At 51.3% G+C, this 17,906-nt stretch overlaps 9 protein-coding genes across 9 annotated transcripts; 5 read left to right on the top strand and 4 right to left on the bottom strand.

Annotated features, from left to right (window-relative positions):
* Positions 1-467: 467 nt before the first annotated feature.
* N7515_002657 (uncharacterized protein) lies at positions 468-1,616 on the bottom strand (the record flags this gene model as incomplete). The annotated part of the gene is made up of 2 exons (XM_056663401.1): positions 468-1,059; positions 1,162-1,616. 2 exons carry the CDS (start codon positions 1,614-1,616, stop codon positions 468-470), a joined length of 1,047 nt encoding a protein of 348 aa, XP_056525514.1.
* A 392-nt stretch (positions 1,617-2,008) lies between these two features.
* Positions 2,009-2,356, bottom strand: N7515_002656 (uncharacterized protein; the record flags this gene model as incomplete). Its single annotated transcript, XM_056663400.1, has 1 exon — positions 2,009-2,356. The coding sequence occupies one exon, from the start codon at positions 2,354-2,356 to the stop codon at positions 2,009-2,011; it is 348 nt and encodes a 115-aa protein (XP_056525513.1).
* A 1,060-nt stretch (positions 2,357-3,416) lies between these two features.
* N7515_002655 (uncharacterized protein) lies at positions 3,417-3,638 on the top strand (the record flags this gene model as incomplete). The annotated part of the gene is made up of 1 exon (XM_056663399.1): positions 3,417-3,638. The coding sequence occupies one exon, from the start codon at positions 3,417-3,419 to the stop codon at positions 3,636-3,638; it is 222 nt and encodes a 73-aa protein (XP_056525512.1).
* Positions 3,639-4,024: 386 nt separating this feature from the next.
* On the bottom strand, positions 4,025-4,893 carry vip1 (putative actin cytoskeleton protein (VIP1); the record flags this gene model as incomplete). The annotated part of the gene is made up of 3 exons (XM_056663398.1): positions 4,025-4,595; positions 4,673-4,759; positions 4,814-4,893. The coding sequence occupies 3 exons, from the start codon at positions 4,891-4,893 to the stop codon at positions 4,025-4,027; spliced, it is 738 nt and encodes a 245-aa protein (XP_056525511.1).
* A 396-nt stretch (positions 4,894-5,289) lies between these two features.
* N7515_002653 (uncharacterized protein) lies at positions 5,290-6,308 on the bottom strand (the record flags this gene model as incomplete). The annotated part of the gene is made up of 3 exons (XM_056663397.1): positions 5,290-5,898; positions 5,973-6,052; positions 6,104-6,308. 3 exons carry the CDS (start codon positions 6,306-6,308, stop codon positions 5,290-5,292), a joined length of 894 nt encoding a protein of 297 aa, XP_056525510.1.
* Positions 6,309-7,327: 1,019 nt separating this feature from the next.
* N7515_002652 (uncharacterized protein) lies at positions 7,328-8,896 on the top strand (the record flags this gene model as incomplete). The annotated part of the gene is made up of 1 exon (XM_056663396.1): positions 7,328-8,896. One exon carries the CDS (start codon positions 7,328-7,330, stop codon positions 8,894-8,896), a length of 1,569 nt encoding a protein of 522 aa, XP_056525509.1.
* A 1,078-nt stretch (positions 8,897-9,974) lies between these two features.
* N7515_002651 (carbamoyl-phosphate synthase (glutamine-hydrolyzing) CPA2) lies at positions 9,975-13,733 on the top strand (the record flags this gene model as incomplete). The annotated part of the gene is made up of 3 exons (XM_056663395.1): positions 9,975-10,314; positions 10,504-13,559; positions 13,626-13,733. The coding sequence occupies 3 exons, from the start codon at positions 9,975-9,977 to the stop codon at positions 13,731-13,733; spliced, it is 3,504 nt and encodes a 1,167-aa protein (XP_056525508.1).
* A 1,184-nt stretch (positions 13,734-14,917) lies between these two features.
* Positions 14,918-15,553, top strand: N7515_002650 (uncharacterized protein; the record flags this gene model as incomplete). The annotated part of the gene is made up of 1 exon (XM_056663394.1): positions 14,918-15,553. One exon carries the CDS (start codon positions 14,918-14,920, stop codon positions 15,551-15,553), a length of 636 nt encoding a protein of 211 aa, XP_056525507.1.
* Positions 15,554-15,850: 297 nt separating this feature from the next.
* Positions 15,851-17,488, top strand: N7515_002649 (S-adenosylmethionine-dependent methyltransferase; the record flags this gene model as incomplete). The annotated part of the gene is made up of 3 exons (XM_056663393.1): positions 15,851-16,114; positions 16,208-16,504; positions 16,562-17,488. The coding sequence occupies 3 exons, from the start codon at positions 15,851-15,853 to the stop codon at positions 17,486-17,488; spliced, it is 1,488 nt and encodes a 495-aa protein (XP_056525506.1).
* Positions 17,489-17,906: the final 418 nt, after the last annotated feature.

Raw genomic sequence — 17,906 nt, 5'->3', positions numbered from 1 at the left:
GGCCTATCACATAACTTCCCATACAAATTTGACTTTGCATTGGTGATTGGATTGCATATGGCAATTGCTGACCGTTAGCGAGGCAACAATGGAGATAGGAGGGGACTAGGTACTTCTAGTCTTCTGATCCATCCAATGACACATATATCCTGACTCCTACACCTGTAGCATCAACAATCATTGTTCAAGAGATGGAAAGAGTCGCCAGCTTTACTCTGTGGCGAAGACTGAGCCAGCCGGTGGGCTGAATTCGCCAATACATCCGCACCTGCGTAGTTCTTTCCTCGTCAGTTGCGACGGTGCCAATCCGCACATCTGCCATGCTGTACATAGCCTGACTGCAGCTTCCTAATCGTCACTTCCTATTATTTCTGTATTTGAGCCCGCACCCTGAGATCGGTCTTCTTTCAACGTTTCAGGCTAATCTCAAATTTCTGGCTTTCCATACCTCTGTTTACCTGCCGCGGTCATCGGCGAAGTCTCAAGGTGAGATTCTTCCAGGTACCGGCGGCCCGGGGTGTAGGTTCCGTCGACTGTAAACTGTTAGCGAGCTCTCTCAGTTTTTGGTGTCTAACGTGGCGAACCGTGGGGGGGGGGGGGGGGGGGTTAGTGGAGATCCCAATGCCCTTAGTATCCCCAGTAGCTTCAGAAGCCATGTATCTCATAAGAAGAGTCGTGTTGACGTCCGCCGCTGTTTCATCTGCAAAGTCAAGCAACGGCGTCTTTTGGATGATTAGTTGTTCGGAAGCCAAATATGCAATCAGAACTCGAGCCTTCATGTTTTGAAACGAGCTGATAACCATGACAGGTACCGTCTTGGTAACTGACGGCAGTTCGTCGCTATTCAGGCGGGTTATAGTAACTAGGATGATAGCAAGAACTTCCAAGGTAGACAGCCTGTCATCTGGCGGCTGGGATACCGCGAGCACAATGAGAGTGTGCGAACGTTTGACCTTGCCACCGAGACTTCCTTCGTTGTAGGCGTAGGCGCGTTCGAGGGCATAGGGATCCGGGAAAAAATCGGCGAACTCCGTGCGGATTGCCTCTGGGAAGGGGTCTCTGATGTGGCCGAGAATTAGTTCTCGGTTCACCAATGAATCGGAAACTTATGCCTCGTAGGATGTTAGCCACACTTACCTCGGCTGCTAGTTGGTGGTAAACCGTAACGATGGATGACTCCCGTAGACAGTCTTCTTGGTATTGCGGGAGATGTAGTCAAACATCGTACTGATGATATATGCCAGTTGCCCCGCCTGCCCTGCAAGGTCGGCCGTGCGGTTTTCCCTAAACAATTTGCGCCATCTCTTGTACTGTTCGAGCCTGGCTTTGGTTTTGTCGTCACCAGAATAGGGCAAGGGAATTTCACCATCACCGGCCGGTCTAAAGAACTGGGATTCCGTGGCTAGCGTATCTTCATCAAGGTCAGAGCACTGGATGTGAAGCTTTGAATGGTCTGCGGGTTCGATTAGCTCGGGAGAATCGCTCAGGCGAGCGCCCCAGACGAGCTCGAAGCATTTAGCTGCAGCCCCGCGTGGAGAGATCCTCTCATCCTGCGTATCCTGCGTATCCTGCGTATTCCGCGTATTCCGCGAGAATACGTGAGGGTAGAATTTCATGATGGCGAGTGGCGACTTGCTTAGCGACTTCACGAAGTGATAGAGGTGGGGCAAGGGTGGGATGAGGATCCGGAGATTGGTGGTACTACTGTAGTTAGTTAGATCAAGGCTTCAAGCTGTGAATTAAGCTTTGTTAGACCCACTCCATTTTGTATGCCTCAGGCTTCCATCAGCCCTCAGGTGCCAAGGTGTTGGGGGGACAGGACGTCAGTCACCGTCAGGTGACCGACTGCCCCTCATAGGCCCATAGATCATCAGACAGAAATATCATCTTCTTCCATCTTGGATGGGGTCGATTTGCAGTACTGTCGCGTGAAACATGACCTGATCGTGATCAATGACCCTTTCTAACTCGTCTCCCTATGGATACAGACGAGCCGTCAGGAGACGAGTTAGAAAGGGTCATTGATCACGATCAGGTCATGTTTCACGCGACAGTACTGCAAATCGACCCCATCTACGCCGAGCAATTGCGAAGAGGCTATGCGGTTGATCCAGTCTTGCGACGCATCTGGGAAGACATAGCGAACAGGCACATCGCATTCCATTTTTTCAAGCGTGACAATCTGCTGTACTTCCGAGACGTCGATGGCGCAGAAAGACTGTGCATTCCGGTGGTAAAGGAACGGGACATCTATCACGACAATCATGATGCCGTTGAGCACCTCGGGTTCCACAGAGCTTATCATAGAATCCGATCGCAGTTCTACATCAGAGGGCTGGCAAAGGAGCTCAGGCATTACATTGCGTTGTGCCCGAAGTGTCTCACCCATCAAACGAGGAGACACAAGCCATGGGGGGATCTGCAGCCGATAGATCCGCCGTCTCTGCCCTTCGAATGCATCTGCATCGACTTCTCGTTTCCAGGCGCTGGCTTTTTTTTTATAGTTCACCACCTGATTGCTTGAAGTTGATAACCCTCTGCACCCCGGCGTCTTCGCGATGCGTGATGCGGATCGCCTTCGGAGACTACCTGGGCATGTCCCCGGTTGGACCGTCTACTAGCCGAGTGTCTCAAACTCTGCCCTTCTGTTGTTTCTTATTTTTCCCCTTCTGCTTTTTCCTCACCGTATGCCCCTCATGTCTTTTGCCATTTCCTTTTCCTGTCATGCTCTAACTAGCTGACTCTAAAAGTCCTAATGGACGTTTTTCCCGTGACCCCCTCCTCCCTCTACAAGGTGGAACATAACTACATATACAATCTGAAGTGGACAAGTACCATGATCTACCATCTCCGGCATTGTTTCCTAGCTTCTTAGAAAAAGGTCTCAATAAACATGAGTCTGAAGTTGAAGTACGCGAAGAGAACGTGCAGTCAAACATTGGATCTAATGACGTCATATGTCAACGTCCGAGCCTATCTCTTCGATGCAAGCACTTGGGATAAGATGAAACAAAGCTTTGAGGTATTTAGCCATTTCTTTATGTGTAGCAATAGCCTAATTAACGTAGTACATGGAGAATCGACCATAATTCTGGCAGTTGACTGGAGAGCGCCACATCCACAACGTCATCATGATGAAGCAATACTGACCGGTTCAGACCAAGTGTCGATCACGTCAGTTAGCTTTGCAAGCTCCAAATAGTTAAATAGAGTAAATAATTTCTTCCCTACAACCTACATACTCTACACCCATCATCTACTGAAACCAAAGAAAATAAAAGGAGACTCCAACAATCAAATGTGAGTAGCATTAATGGATCTCATATCCCCAATTCCCAATAGACAGGAAAACTTACCCTTCTTCTCTTCCCCAGCACTACCATCCCAAAACCCCCTACAATCACACACACACCACAATGTCTGCCCCCAACCCTGGCCGTCAATCTCCCGACCCCGAGCGCCAATCTGGTGCCCAGCAGCAGGATACCCCCGGTACTGGCAAGACCCGTCTTGGTAGCCACCCTGAATCTGGGGAAGCGCAGAAATCGGCAGAGCAATTCAAGGAGCATGGGCTGCAGAGTAACCCTGAACACCCGCTAGAGAAGATTGAGGCGGAGAAGTTTTCGAAGAAACATTGAGAGGGGGGATTTTTGCATGGACTTGGGCAATTGGAGGGTCCTCTTGTGTCTGTTTTGTAATTCGGGATAGTTAACGATATCATGAAGAATAAGGATTCAGCTTGAATACATTCCAAGGTTCGGCTTAGGGTTATTGTACTTGCATCTATTGAAATGGTGCATCAATTCTCAAGAGTGATAACATTTGTCCTTTCACTTTGCGTATTACAATGTCGTATGTAGTTATGAACAAGTCCTCGGAACAGCCTCTCAAAACACGAAAAGTAGTTTCAACTATGGACCTCGCTTGGCATCATAAAGCGAGGGAAAAGAGATATCAGAGTAAAAGCAATAGAAACGTCCAGCGCAAGTGTTCATCACCACATTAAAAGGGGGAGCTAAGCTCCCTACGCCTTAGGCTCAGAAGCGGCGGCAGCCGGCTCAGCAGAGGTGGCAGCCTCCTCACCACTCTTCCCCTGCTTCAGATCCGCAAGACGACGCGCCTCGGCATGAATATCGCGCACCTGCTTATCAGTCTGAACGTAGAAGTCCCGCAGCTTCTGACCGGAGGGATGCTCGAGAGCCTTCTCGAAGTAGGAGCTCAGTCCTCGCCAGCCGGAGATGGCCTTGTTAGAGATCTGGTAGTTCTCGTCAAGACCCTTGGCACGCTCGCTGGCATTGAACTTCTTGTCGAAGTTTGCGAGGGCGGTAGTGAAGCGGTTTGAGACGCCGTGCTTCTTGTCCAGGGTGATGGCTTGTTGGAGCGCCTGGTCACTGACTACGTATCCGTGGGCCAGGTACTCTGCGAGGATGCGGGAGCGGGGTTTATCTTCTTGGGCGATGTCGTGCTCATCTTCTTTGGCCTCGGAGGTTGTTCCTTCGGCTCCGGCGATGTCGTCGATGTCATGGGCCGCTTCGACATGGACTGTGGAGGTGCCGAGTTGGGTTTGGTCGAGGAGAAGAGCAGTCTTTGCGGCGCTGTTTGGGGATTTGGTTAGTTTGTTGTTCGTGATGTCTAAATGAGGGTGGTTGGAGTAGGGTGCGGGGTAGCTTACGCTTGCTTTTCGAAAGTCACTGTGGCGGACTTGGGGGCATCAGGCTCTCCGGAGACTGGTGTGATGGAGAGGGTGACGATCTTTCCACTGTTTCTCAAGTTAGCATATGTTTAATAGCTTTAATGAAGTTGGCGGATTTACCAGAAGCTGAAGAAGTCGCGAACCTCCTTCTCGGAGGTTGATGGCGAGATGCCAGAGACGTGGACGGTAGCGTGAGACATAATGGTGTGAAGTAGGATTTTAGAAGAAGGAAGAATAATTCTGAAGCAAGAAAATCTAAAGGTCACACCATTAAGCAGGTTACATGCGACTATTTATCTAAAAGCTAAAGGCCCAACGCATCACATGCGCCACAGGTAGTGACGTATGGCGGGGCTCTGCGCCACCTCACGGAGCTCAATATTTTGGCGGGCTTCTTCTAATTTGGTCTTGTTTTCTTGGCTTATGAACTACACAATTGCCAGTTGAGTTGCCTAGGAGAAGAAGCATGCAGATGTCAAAAAATAGGACTTCGTTTCATGGAATATGTTTGCCTGCAAACCTCCTGGCCGAAATTGAAAATACTGGGCACTGCCACTGTGGCGCCCGATGCGACAGAATGATATAGAAGCGTTGAATCAGGCATCACTGATTCCGTCAGACGGTGTGGCAGACGTTCTACTAGCCGATCCTGAATTTCCTGAATCTTTCTGTCTCTTCAGAGTCTGCTCCAGATCCCGTACCCGTCTCCTAAGCTGGTCATTCTCCCTCTTAACGTACTCCAACTCCAATCTGTGATGTGTTACTTCTTCAAGGCGCGACATTGAGTTGCCAGGTGAGTGTCCCAATTGAGTTTGTGACACCGAAGCCCGGTGAGGATAGACACTGCTATTGCTATGGGCGAATGAAGATAGTGAGCCAATAGAAGGCCGGCGAGATGTGAGGGATGGCTCCCGACTGCGAACGGTTCGCGAGTGGTCTGTTTGGCGAGATGGGATGCTTGTCTCTCGTGAAGGGGCTATTCCTGTGACACTGGAAGTCTGTGCTCCTTGGTTCATTGAAGCATGTGAGCTGAGACTTGAATTGGACCGATTCCGCCGAGTGGAGTTGGACCGGGTTGAGGTGCTGAGTGTGGGGGATCCCCAGGTGCCATCTGTGTCGTTGAACGTGGAGGTTGATGACCCTGTGGATGCCACAGATGCTGTCTGTTGGCGCAGAAGGGACAACTCTCTGGTCAATCGGTTCACCTGCGCCAAATCAACATGCATGAGCTTCTATCGAGTATACTTCGGGGGTTCAGGGATTCTGTAGTCCTACTTACCATGGCCTCTTGTTCCCGCTCAAGTACTAGATGGATATCCGAAGGCGTCAGCGGTTGAGGATGTCGTAATGGCCCTTGTCCTGTTAGTTGGGAGCCTATCATCAAGTGACTTCCCGCCACTATGGACGTACCTTGAGCAGTACTTGGGATGCCATATTCTCTCGCATCGAGTGGCGGGCTTCCTGGTGATTGGAGTCCCGCGGAAGTATAAGGACCATGTACTGGTTGTCGGGGTGTCGGCGACTGCGATGCTATGGCGGATGAGCCCATCGTTGCCGCACGAGGTCGGGGCATGGTGGAGTCGGACACGGGGGTCAAATCGGCGGTGGTAGCCATCACGTATATAGGAGTCCAATTATTCTGTAAATGGTAGGTATGTTTACTGTGCCAGCGCGAGTATGCGAATCGCGGAAGCTGTACTATAAGTGTTTCAGCCTTGAAAATAAACAATGTCAGGAAATTGACCGTCAGCTTGAATCCGGGGATGATGCATCAAAATACCCCTTGATGGAGATTCCAGCGAGAACCTTGGAACATACCAGTTATGGAGGGGCTCCGACTAGTATGACGCAGCGTTGTGTTTCTTTCGGTGTCGTGAAAAGGAACGCTGTGGACAAGAGCATGAAAGAGAAAGGAAGATTTATTTGGACTGCGAAGTTGGGCTTGACGAGGTTATTTGTCAATATGATTGGGCCGTGCACATAATCAGCTAGATTCGTATCTACATCTTACAGGTACTTGTAGGTGAATCATACGTTGTAGTACATCGGAGGAAAGTGTACCTGACATTCCAGGCAAGTCCGTGGGAAAACAGCTTAATTGTTAGATAGCATATCAATCCAAGTTCTGAGTATCAATACGTTGCCTAGTTAGCTTCTGAGACAGTTCCTGAACATCCATGTCGATCTATTGCCAAGTAGATCTATGAATGACGGAGGTTGTAACTTGTAGACATAGTGCTCAGGCCCCCTCTAAAGCATATGAGATGTCTCAATTGGAGGTATTCGGTAAATTGAGCAATAGCACTATCAATGATCCGCATTGACATTCGAGCTCGTCCTGTAAGTTCTATGCATCATATCTCATATATCATGTGTACTCAGTAGAATAAAAGTCGACTTGACCTTGGAAGACAATAAGCTCCCCTGGGGCCGTTGAGCTCGGGGCTGGGCCCGGGGTGATCGGCATGTTACATAATCGCTTCCCTAGGGAAACTTAACTAGAAGATCAGGAACAAAACAACAGCCAACCCAGATATCTAAAGGGGAATTGTGACAGTGAAGTCTCCCTTGTCGGAGTCTCAGCTTGTCTCCCCAGCTACCTAAGCTTATCATCCACCCCCGCCCAATGAAAACATGGCCCGACCGAGCTCCCCTGACGCTACCCACATTCCAGTCGCTTTCAATGCGCTCGCTCCTTACGTCAAATCTCGTCAGGAAACCCTCCAGATCCGCCAGGCTTTGACGCATTATCTGCGCTCATTTATCGAGTTCGACGAAACCCAATCGAACGACCTTACCCAATCCCACCTTTCCCTCTGCACGCCCACCGATGCTGTCGCCGAGGTCAAACGTATCCCGACAGAGGTCACTGGGCTAAGGAAGGAATATTTGCAAGCATTGGCGGCCAATGTTGCGGCTCGCAAAGATCTCGTCTCGGCATCTGAGGATGTGGCTTCGTTAAGACGCCAGAGGACGACGCGTCCTTCTGCCGATGCGGATCTGCAAGAGCCCGGCGCCGAACTTCGTGAATACCTTGCCCTTCTGCGCGATCGACGCCGCCATGCCAAGCTGCAGGTATTCCAAAATTACCTCGAGGAGATCAAGACACGAGATGCGGGTGGATTGGAAAACATTGGCCTGGAAGAAGAACACATGCCTTTACCCGAAGTCAATACGAAGGCGGAGCGCAATGGCACCGAGACAGGTTTGGATGATCTGGTGCATAGCCTCGAGAGGGCAGTTATTCGCGCGAGAACCCAATTGGATCATCAGAAGGAATTGTTCGAACAAGCTAAGGCCCGACATGAGTCCCGTGGGGAGTCTGAGGTCTCGCCAGATGTCAAAGCCGAAGCACTACAAAGGACAAGGGATGAACTGGTGCAATGGGTGGAGGAGCGCCTGGTCGGCCAAGGAGATCCAGATGAGAGTCTGCTCCAAGAGCTTCCACCAGAGGAAATCGAGGAAGCCCAGCAGGAGCTAGAGGATCGCAAGAAGCAGATTATGGGGCAATATGCTACATATCTACAGGCCAGGCGGGACCTCCTCGACGCTGCTTCCAGAGCTTGCCAACCAGTCACCGTGGCCCCCAAGCCTTCATCGCGATCAGCCAAAAAAGAGTTTATCCCAGCGGAAGTACCACCGCCAAACCCCATCGACGTTCTGTCGTACACAGACGAAAATCTAATCCCATTATCGAAAAGCCAAAAGTCGTTGGCTCTCCAAACCTCCTATCTCTTGGGGCTGCTGTCGAAAGAAAAGTCCACCACTTTGCGCGCCCTCAATCGTCTGAGCGACGAATCACATCTCCTTCCCGAATACCCCGTCGTCGCCCGTCAGTCGCGCGTCGGGGCACGAAACCACACCTCAGCCCCGGAGACAAAACCTGATGAAGTTGTCGCTCTTGCCGAAGCATGGGCATTTGCTTCCCAGGCTGCAGCCACCAAGGAGAGAGACTTTGTGCAGCAAAAGATCGCATTGGGTACTGAAGTTGCGCAGGACGCGCGACAGACCTTGGCCGATGTATACGGGACCCTCAATCAAGAGCTTGATGAGGTCATGCCGCAGAGTCAGCAGAAGCGGGATGCGTGCGTCCGAGCTTCGGGGCCTCGCTCCACTCAAGGAATGCCGGGTGGGTCTCAGATTGAGAAGAAGCCGACTGGCCCTTGGTCGAAGTTAAGTGGGAGCGTGGGAGTTGGTGAATAGATGTCTACGCAGTATATTGAATGTAAATGATAGATCCTTTCGTACTGGAATATACCTACGCTTTCAATTCATTTTGGCCTTGTATTCTGATCGTTTTGTTAAGGATCTACATAGATCCGCTTAGTCCGGTCACCGGAGCACGGGCAGATATTCTCGTCTTTGCAGGAGCATCGTGTGCATATAGTTGCTCATCCATTTGATATTTGCAGATTCCAATGATGGTGTAAAGCCATACCATTCTTTGATTTGTCACATATAGTTCCAACCTATGGAGTTGGCTGTAGGTATGTATGGGCCATGGCTGTCCGGGCAGGTCAGTGACGCAGTATTCCCTTATATATCTTCAGAGCTATGTACCTGCCCAGGTGGGTTTTACTCTTTCCTAACCTTAATACGACTAAGCGAGATAAACTATATCTCTAAGCTCACGTAGACATTCCATAGCCATTCTATGAGAATTCGGTATTCACCACTGCGCATTGGAGCCCTGAAGCTGGAACCTTGGAAAGTCGATAAAAGACATGGGTAGGGTCCGGCATCGGCATGTAGCTCCCAGCACAGAGTGCATTTTACTAAGATGTATAGAAGATGCTATGTGTTGATTTTGCCCATTTCTTCTTATAACTAGTTGCCATTGCTAATATGCTAAATATCATAGCCCTCTTTGTATCTAATTAAGTCTCATCGTCAAGATCTGTGTCTATCAAAAGTGTTCCCCCGAGAGAAACCCGTCTCCACTCTCCACATTTTGACTCATCTTCAGAGCAGGGAAAAAAAAGGGCAGAAAAAAGCAAAGAAAAAAGAAAATAAATACCTCTCCCGGCCATCTTCTCTCATCTCATTGATGGTATACTCCTGATCCTCGAGATCTACCATATCTCTTTTTTTAATCCAATCACTCCTATATCTTCCTCTCCTCCCGACTGTTTGCCCCAAAGTGGAGCCTGTATACGGTGAAGGGAGCGGCCAATCAGCAATCCCGTGGTGGAAAAAAAAGATCACCGGGCGAGCGTAGACTCATCTTCTACACGTCTCATACCAAGCAATTGACCATCTCTTTCGCTCGGTGCAGTGCGCAATGGTTCTTGCTGCTCGATGTGGCCAGGCGGCGGCCTTGCTGCGCCAGCGCTGTCTCGCTGAAACTCGTCCTCTCTCCCTGCGCACATTCTCCTCTCAGTCCGTCCGCTCAACGGCCTCGACCCTGCGCCTGCAGAAGATCCCCACGGCTCGCTCCCAGCAGCTCCGTTCCTTCTCCAGCACTCTGAACCGCCTGAATGCCCAGAAGCCCCCTGCTGCCGAGTCCTACCTCGCCAGCGGTGCTGTGAAGACCGGTAGCAACCTTGTCGATGTCAAGAAGGTCCTCGTCATTGGCAGTGGTGGTCTCAGCATTGGACAGGCTGGAGAATTCGATTACTCCGGTATGTTCTGAATCATTCTCGAGGCAGAGTTTTCCTGCCGCAATTTCCGTCGCCCCCCGTGTATTCAGTCTCCCCATGACGTTGTGCACGGGAAGCCTTTCTGCGGGGAATACAAAGAGCGCAGAAAATTCGCCCAAGAAACAATCCGAATAAGAACAGAAACTAATCTATGGCTTTGGACTCGATTAGGCTCCCAGGCACTCAAGGCTCTCAAGGAAGCCGGTGTCTTCTCCGTCCTGATCAACCCCAATATCGCTACCATCCAGACCGACCACAAGCTTGCCGATGAAGTCTACTACCTTCCCGTCACACCTGAATACGTCACCCACGTCATTGAGCGCGAGCGCCCCGATGGCATTCTCCTTACCTTCGGTGGTCAGACTGGTCTGAACCTGGGTGTGCAGATGAACCGCATGGGTATCTTCGAACGCTACGGTGTCAAGGTTCTCGGTACCAGCATCAAGACTCTGGAGACCAGTGAGGACCGTGACCTCTTCGCCCAGGCCCTTAACGAGATCAACATCCCCATTGCCGAATCGACTGCTGTCGAGACGGTCGAGGATGCCCTTAAGGCTGCCGAGCAGGTTGGCTACCCCATTATCGTCCGTTCTGCCTACGCTCTCGGTGGTCTGGGCTCCGGCTTCGCTGCCAACCCAGAGGAGCTGCGTGACTTGTCCTCTCGCTCCCTGTCTCTTTCTCCTCAGATTCTGGTCGAGAAGTCTCTCAAGGGCTGGAAGGAGGTTGAGTACGAAGTTGTCCGTGATGCTGACAACAACTGCATCACTGTTTGCAACATGGAGAACTTTGACCCCCTCGGAATTCACACCGGTGACAGTATTGTCGTTGCCCCTAGTCAGACTCTGTCTGATGAGGAGTACCACATGCTCCGCACTGCTGCCATTAAGATTGTCCGCCACTTGGGCGTCGTTGGCGAGTGCAATGTCCAGTACGCTCTGCAGCCCGATGGACTTGACTACCGTGTCATCGAGGTTAACGCTCGTTTGTCGCGTTCGTCCGCTCTGGCTTCCAAGGCCACTGGTTACCCCCTGGCTTACACCGCCGCTAAGATCGGCTTGGGACACACTCTTCCTGAGCTTCCTAACGCCGTTACTAAGACCACCACTGCCAACTTCGAGCCCAGTCTCGACTACGTTGTCACTAAGATTCCCCGCTGGGATTTGAGCAAGTTCCAGCACGTCAACCGCGACATTGGCTCCGCCATGAAGTCGGTCGGCGAGGTTATGGCTATTGGTCGTACCTGGGAGGAGTCTCTGCAGAAGGCTATCCGCCAGGTCGACCCTAAGTACATTGGTCTCCAGGGTGATCACTTCGAAGACCTCGATGAGACTCTCCGCAACCCTACTGACCGCCGCTGGTTGGCTGTTGGTCAGGCCATGCTCCACGAGAACTACTCCGTCGAGAAGGTTCACGACCTGACTAAGATCGATAAGTGGTTCTTGTACAAGATCCAGAACATCGTGGACTGCCACAACGAGCTCAAGGAGATCGGCAGCCTCTTCGGCCTCAAGCAGGATATCCTGATGAAGGCTAAGAAGCTCGGCTTCTCCGATAAGCAGATTTCTCTGCTTGTTGGAGCTAGCGAGGATGATGTCCGTGCCCGCCGCAAGTCCTTCGGCATCACCCCGTGGGTCAAGAAGATCGATACCCTGGCTGCCGAGTTCCCCGCCGACACCAACTACCTCTACACCACCTACAACGCCACCTCGCACGACGTTACCTTCGATGACCACGGAACTATCATTCTGGGCAGCGGTGTGTACCGTATTGGTAGCTCCGTCGAGTTCGATTGGTGCGCTGTCAACGCGACTCTTTCCCTTCGCAACATGGGCAAGAAGACTGTCATGATCAACTACAACCCCGAGACCTACTCCACTGACTTCGATACCGCCGACAAGCTGTACTTCGAGGAGCTCAGCTACGAGCGTGTCATGGACATCTACGAGCTCGAGGCCGCTAGCGGTGTCGTTGTCTCTGTCGGTGGCCAGCTGCCTCAGAACATTGCTCTCCGTCTGCAGGAGTCTGGTGGTGCTACCATCCTGGGTACTAATCCTCTGGACATCGATAAGGCCGAGGATCGCCACAAGTTCTCCTCTATTCTCGACAGCATTGGTGTCGATCAGCCCGCCTGGAAGGAGTTGACCTCCGTCTCTGAGGCCGAGAACTTCGCCGAGACTGTCGGATACCCCGTTCTGGTTCGTCCCAGTTACGTTCTGTCCGGTGCCGCCATGAACGTCATCTACAGTGTCGACGAGCTCAAGGAGAAGCTCCTCAACGCTGCCGCCGTTTCCCCCGACCACCCCGTCGTTATCACCAAGTTCATCGAGGGTGCTGAGGAAATCGATGTGGATGCCGTTGCCTCCAACGGTAAGCTGCTCGTTCACGCCGTCTCCGAGCACGTCGAGCCGGCCGGTGTCCACTCTGGTGATGCTACCCTCGTCCTGCCCCCCGTCAACCTCGAGGAGCCCATCATGGCCCGTGTCAAGGAGATTGCCGAGAAGGTCGCCAAGGCCTGGAACATCACCGGTCCCTTCAACATGCAGATCATCAAGGCCGATCAGGAGGGTGCCGAGCCTGCTCTCAAGGTCATTGAATGCAACCTGCGCGCCTCCCGCTCCTTCCCCTTCGTCAGCAAGGTCCTGGGTACCAACTTCATCGATGTCGCCACCAAGGCGCTCGTTGGCCGTGACGTCCCCGAGCCCGTTGATCTCATGAAGGTGAAGCGTGATTACCTTGCCACCAAGGTTCCCCAGTTCTCCTGGACCCGTCTGGCTGGTGCCGATCCCTTCTTGGGCGTCGAGATGTCCTCCACTGGTGAGATTGCTTGCTTCGGTAAGGATCTGGTCGAGGCCTACTGGGCTTCCCTCCAGTCCACCATGAACTTCCGCATGCCTGAGCCCGGTGAGGGTATCTTGCTCGGCGGTGATATCAGCCAGCCCTACCTGGCCAAGATTGTGGAGTACTTGAACCCTCTTGGCTACAAGTTCTTTGCCGTCAACCCCGAGGTCAAGGCCGCTCTCGAGTCCGCTGTCAATGACACCGTTTCTGTGCAGCTGATTGAGTTCCCCAAGAAGGACAAGCGTGCTCTCCGTGAGGTGTTCCAGAAGTACGACATCCGTGGCTGCTTCAACCTTGCCAAGACCCGCGGCAAGACCCAACTTGATGAGGACTACGTTATGCGCCGCAACGCTGTCGACTTCAGCGTTCCTCTCTTTATGGAGCCTAAGGTATGTTTGAACTGACGTCTCCTATGCATCTGATTTTCTAATTGCTAACTCATTCCTCTACGATAGACTGCCACACTCTTCGCTCAGTGTATGAGCGAGAAGCTGCCCCGTACTGGAGAGATCCCCCCTGAGGTTCGCACCTGGTCCAACTTTGTCGGTGGCAAGGCTCTGTAAAATGTTCTATTTCTTGCACAAAGTAACAGACGAAGCAAAAAAAAGTAGCCCCACCATGTCGGGGTCCGAATCAAGAGAGACAGAGAATACCCCGGATTTCTCTCTTTCCCAATATCCCCCACGGCCTGGGCTGGTCCTCCCGTCATGGCTTTTCCACACAAGACCGGAGCTGAATTTTGTGTATCGTGTATTGGGTAGGACACAGTCTTGTTGATAGATGGCGTGCATTTTCTTTTCGGCCTTTTTATAATTGTTATACTCTTGGATTGGAATGTGGTTTTCCTGTCGAATTATTGAATCATTGAACTGTTTCTCTATTTTTACCTATGGCGAAATCAAGTCGTCGGACGTAGCAGTACCTGATCTGATTCACACAGTAAGATGCATAGTTGAATCTGCAATAGTTATGCACATTTCAGGGGCAATCACCTTCTACATACAGTCTAACTACTAGTACTCCGTAATGAAAAAGTAGTTAGGGCTGGCCGCTAGCGGAGTTAAGAGCCTCATTCGGATGAGGCCGCCACTTCATTCCCCAACCCCAAGATTTCGGCCAATAATCCTTCTTCTTTCTTTTCAGTTTTCAGTTTCTCTTCTTTTTTTCCTTCTCTTCCTCTCTCCTTGGGGCCAAGACTCAAGAGCATTTTGCCCCATGACCAGCAAAATTTGCCGACCATTGTGGCCAATGGGAATACCTCGAGTCATAATGTGGGTAATGTGGGCTTGTCGTTGACTCTCCTCTTGGCCTGGACTCTTGTCCGTTTGTGTTCCATGGGTTTTCTTCATGTATTTCTTCCATGCTAAGAGCCTGATACATCTTCATCCTCTTGAATTACGGAATTACAAGAATACCTTGACATCTTCAAGTGAATGCAACCGTTCTATTACTCCAAATGTACGGAGTACTCCCTCCACCTCTCCGCCATAATGTTTGCTTGGCACGACTAATCCGCGTGAGAAATGCCAAGACTAGCTGGACGCAGGATTCATGAAGGTAGCGCTAATACAACCGATGCTACGGTGCCGAAACTCCGTTGCTCTTTCTTACGGAGGCAACTGAGAGGGGACGGTAGTAGAAAGAGTCAAAACACGCCCAGTGCCCAAGTCCCAGACTCTCTTTTCCCAATTTCTCTCTCAGCACAAACATCATTCCCCATAACCCTAAGTACAGACCTCTCGCAACCATGCGCGCATCATTGATCTTCGCCTCAACCCTAACGGCCCTAGCCGCCGCCGCCGACCCAGCCACAACAACAATCAGCTACTTCGGCATCGGCCAGGAAGGCGGCGCCAACATCGCCGCCTACACCAGCACGGCCGCGCGCGTCGTCGGCATCGACAAGTACGCCACAACCTACGAGATCACCTGCCAAACAGACGCAGAGAAATGTGCCCTGCCAGCCCCCGCAACCATCATCCAGGGCGAGAACACCTTCAGCGTCTCCCTGGCAGTTGCCGTCACCAGTGGCGGTGCTGTCGCCCGCGTCACGGCCATGGAGTCCTGCTCTTTCAAGCACTTTTCTGAGTCTGCTTCGTGCTCGTGGACGATGGCTTATACCGGTTCCTATGATGGTACCACCGAGACTACGCATTCTTCTGGCACCACTTCGTTCCGCGAGAGCGAGGTGACTTATCTGCCGCTTGCTGTTACCGATGGTGTTTATGCCTTCACGGCTGATGCTACGGCTTCCACTGCGCCTGTTACCATTACGCCGACCATGACGCCTGCTTCTTCTGAGGGTGGTGCTGGTGTGGCTAGGCCGTTGATTACTGCTGCGCCAATTGGGGCTGCGGTTGCGGCTTTGGCGGCTATGCTTTAGGTTGGGAGTTGAGGTTGTTCTGATGTTTGATTATCTTATGACATATGTTTGTTTGGTTGGTACTTGGATAGGTTGATTGATGCATCTATATCATTTGCATGAGCTGTGCTATTTGTATAATTTTATGCATTTATGCATTTGTTTATCTTGAAATGCCAAGACCTCAATCCGTGGATCCACACGCTGATTGCCATTCACCGCCCAGGGCTCCACCTAAGATTAGACAGCTACATAACCTCGAAATCTCGAATCACCACATCTTTCATTCTAGATAAAAGGAACCCTGCAGCCACCAGGATGACATCAAGAACACCACTTCCTTCAGTGACGACCAAGACGGACTCACAGCCCGCTCCCAATGGCATGGGCAATGGCCTGTTTGCAACGACTGATATCAATCCCGGCGAAGATGTCCTGCACATCAAAACACCATTTGTGGCTGTCCTAGACTCGCCGCGTTTGGAAGACACATGTGCTGGCTGCTTTGGAAAAAGGCAGATGGAAACTGGGAATGAGTTAAAAGCTTGTACAGGATGTCGTGTCGTGAAGTATTGCGATAGGGTAAGTTGTCGTGGGATAGATCATTTGTCGTTGTCTTCTCTCTCATCTAAACTATCTATTTTTCATTTCAAAATCTAATAATACGATTGTCAGACGTGTCAATCGAAAGATTGGAAGTTTGCGCATTCCCTCGAATGCCCCATCTTCAAGGAAATCAAGCCGAGGGTGCTTCCCAACAATGCCCGAGCTCTACTGCGTATAGTGCTGCGCACTGCGCGCAACAAGTACGACCCTGAGGAATTCAAGATCTTTGAGGGCTTGGAGACCCATATCAATGAGATCGCAGCGAGTCAGGGCCAGCTTGACCGGATTATCCTGACATCAAGAGCCGTCAAGAATTACTCGGGGACTGACGTGGAAGAAGGAACCGTTTCTAATTATGCTGCCAAGGTAAGACTCTTTTTCCACTCTACCTTCACTCGACATTCATCTGATTTGCGAATATAGCTCGATCTCAACTCCTTCAATCTGACCACTTCCATGTACGATCGCATCGGTCTCTACCTGCATCCATACGCAGGTTTAATCAACCACAGCTGCGACTACAACTCCACAGTCGGGTTTGACGGCGAAGAACTGTACGTGAAAGCCATGCAGCCCATCAAAAAGGGCGAGCAGATCTTCATCTCCTACATCGACACCACAACGCCCTACGACATCCGGCGCAACGAACTGAAGGAACGCTACTTCTTCGACTGTCAGTGCACAAAGTGCGCCAAGGGTACTGAGACTCTCGAGGATCGATTCTTGTCCACACAAAAAGACAAGACACCCCTCGAGACAGCAGAGCGCGAAGCCCTACAACTCTTGCAGACTGCCATTGCATCCGACACAGAGCCAGCAGACTCAATCGAAAAGCTAGAGGCCGCTATGCACAAACTCCACGAGACCGGTGCATGGCCTCTCATCCGGCAGCCATATGCCTCTCTCCGTGACAAGCTTATCATCTCTTTACTGACAGCTGGCAAATTCACCCGGGCATTCATCCACGCTGCTATCCGGTTCTTGCGGATCGATCCTCTCCTCTACGACAAGGCTCATCCCATCCGGCACGTACATGCATGGAGCTTGGTCAGACTAACAGTTTTCCTTTCTCAAGAGGGCTTCCAATCGGATCCTAAAGACCCTGTCCAGATCCAAGACTTCCAGCTCAACTTCCATTACCTTATCTGGTATATACTGGCCGAACTTACTAGCACTCAGTTGGAGAGTTGTACTGTTCCAAGTTTCAAGAAGCTTGTTGGAAACCAGTTCGTGCAGGTTCATAATGAGTTCAAGGCCAATGGTCTTGATCCCAGCAAGAATAAAGCGCTTCTCTCTGCTGAGTGGAACAAGCTGGAACGTCTTGTCGACAAGGCTCTGGAGAAAGAGTAACTGGGTAATATACTAGTATCGTCTTTGTGCCTTACGATGTCTCGAATTGAACAGACTGATCCTTCGATGACTTACCATTGTGGAAGGAGCGACCAAAGTTGCTTCTCTGACCCGGAGGCGTCTAGGCACCAGACTGTTAATGACAACGGTGTGGCACGCTGAGGCCGACACCCCGAGCGAAGCCAACCAATCAAAAGTCGAGATCGCTCTACTATTCGCCGCGCATGACGAATGATACAACGGACCTGGTTTGAAGACGCCGTTCCGTCGGTCACCAGAGCATATTACAGGGGGGATCATGCTCAGTTTGCTTGCCGGAGGGCTCGTATGTGATCGTAAATGCGTTTGAGGTCTCCCAGCGCTGGTGTACGCTGGGAATTGCAAGAGAACTTGTCTCGGTGTTTGAGACCCCTCCTCA

The sequence above is a fragment of the Penicillium bovifimosum genome, assembly GCF_028826915.1.
Source record: "Penicillium bovifimosum strain IBT 22155 chromosome Unknown utg000002l_segment0_segment0, whole genome shotgun sequence".
Lineage (NCBI taxonomy): Eukaryota > Fungi > Ascomycota > Eurotiomycetes > Eurotiales > Aspergillaceae > Penicillium > Penicillium bovifimosum.
Note: the sequence above shows the minus strand (reverse complement) of the source record. Positions and strands in the feature narration are given on the sequence as shown.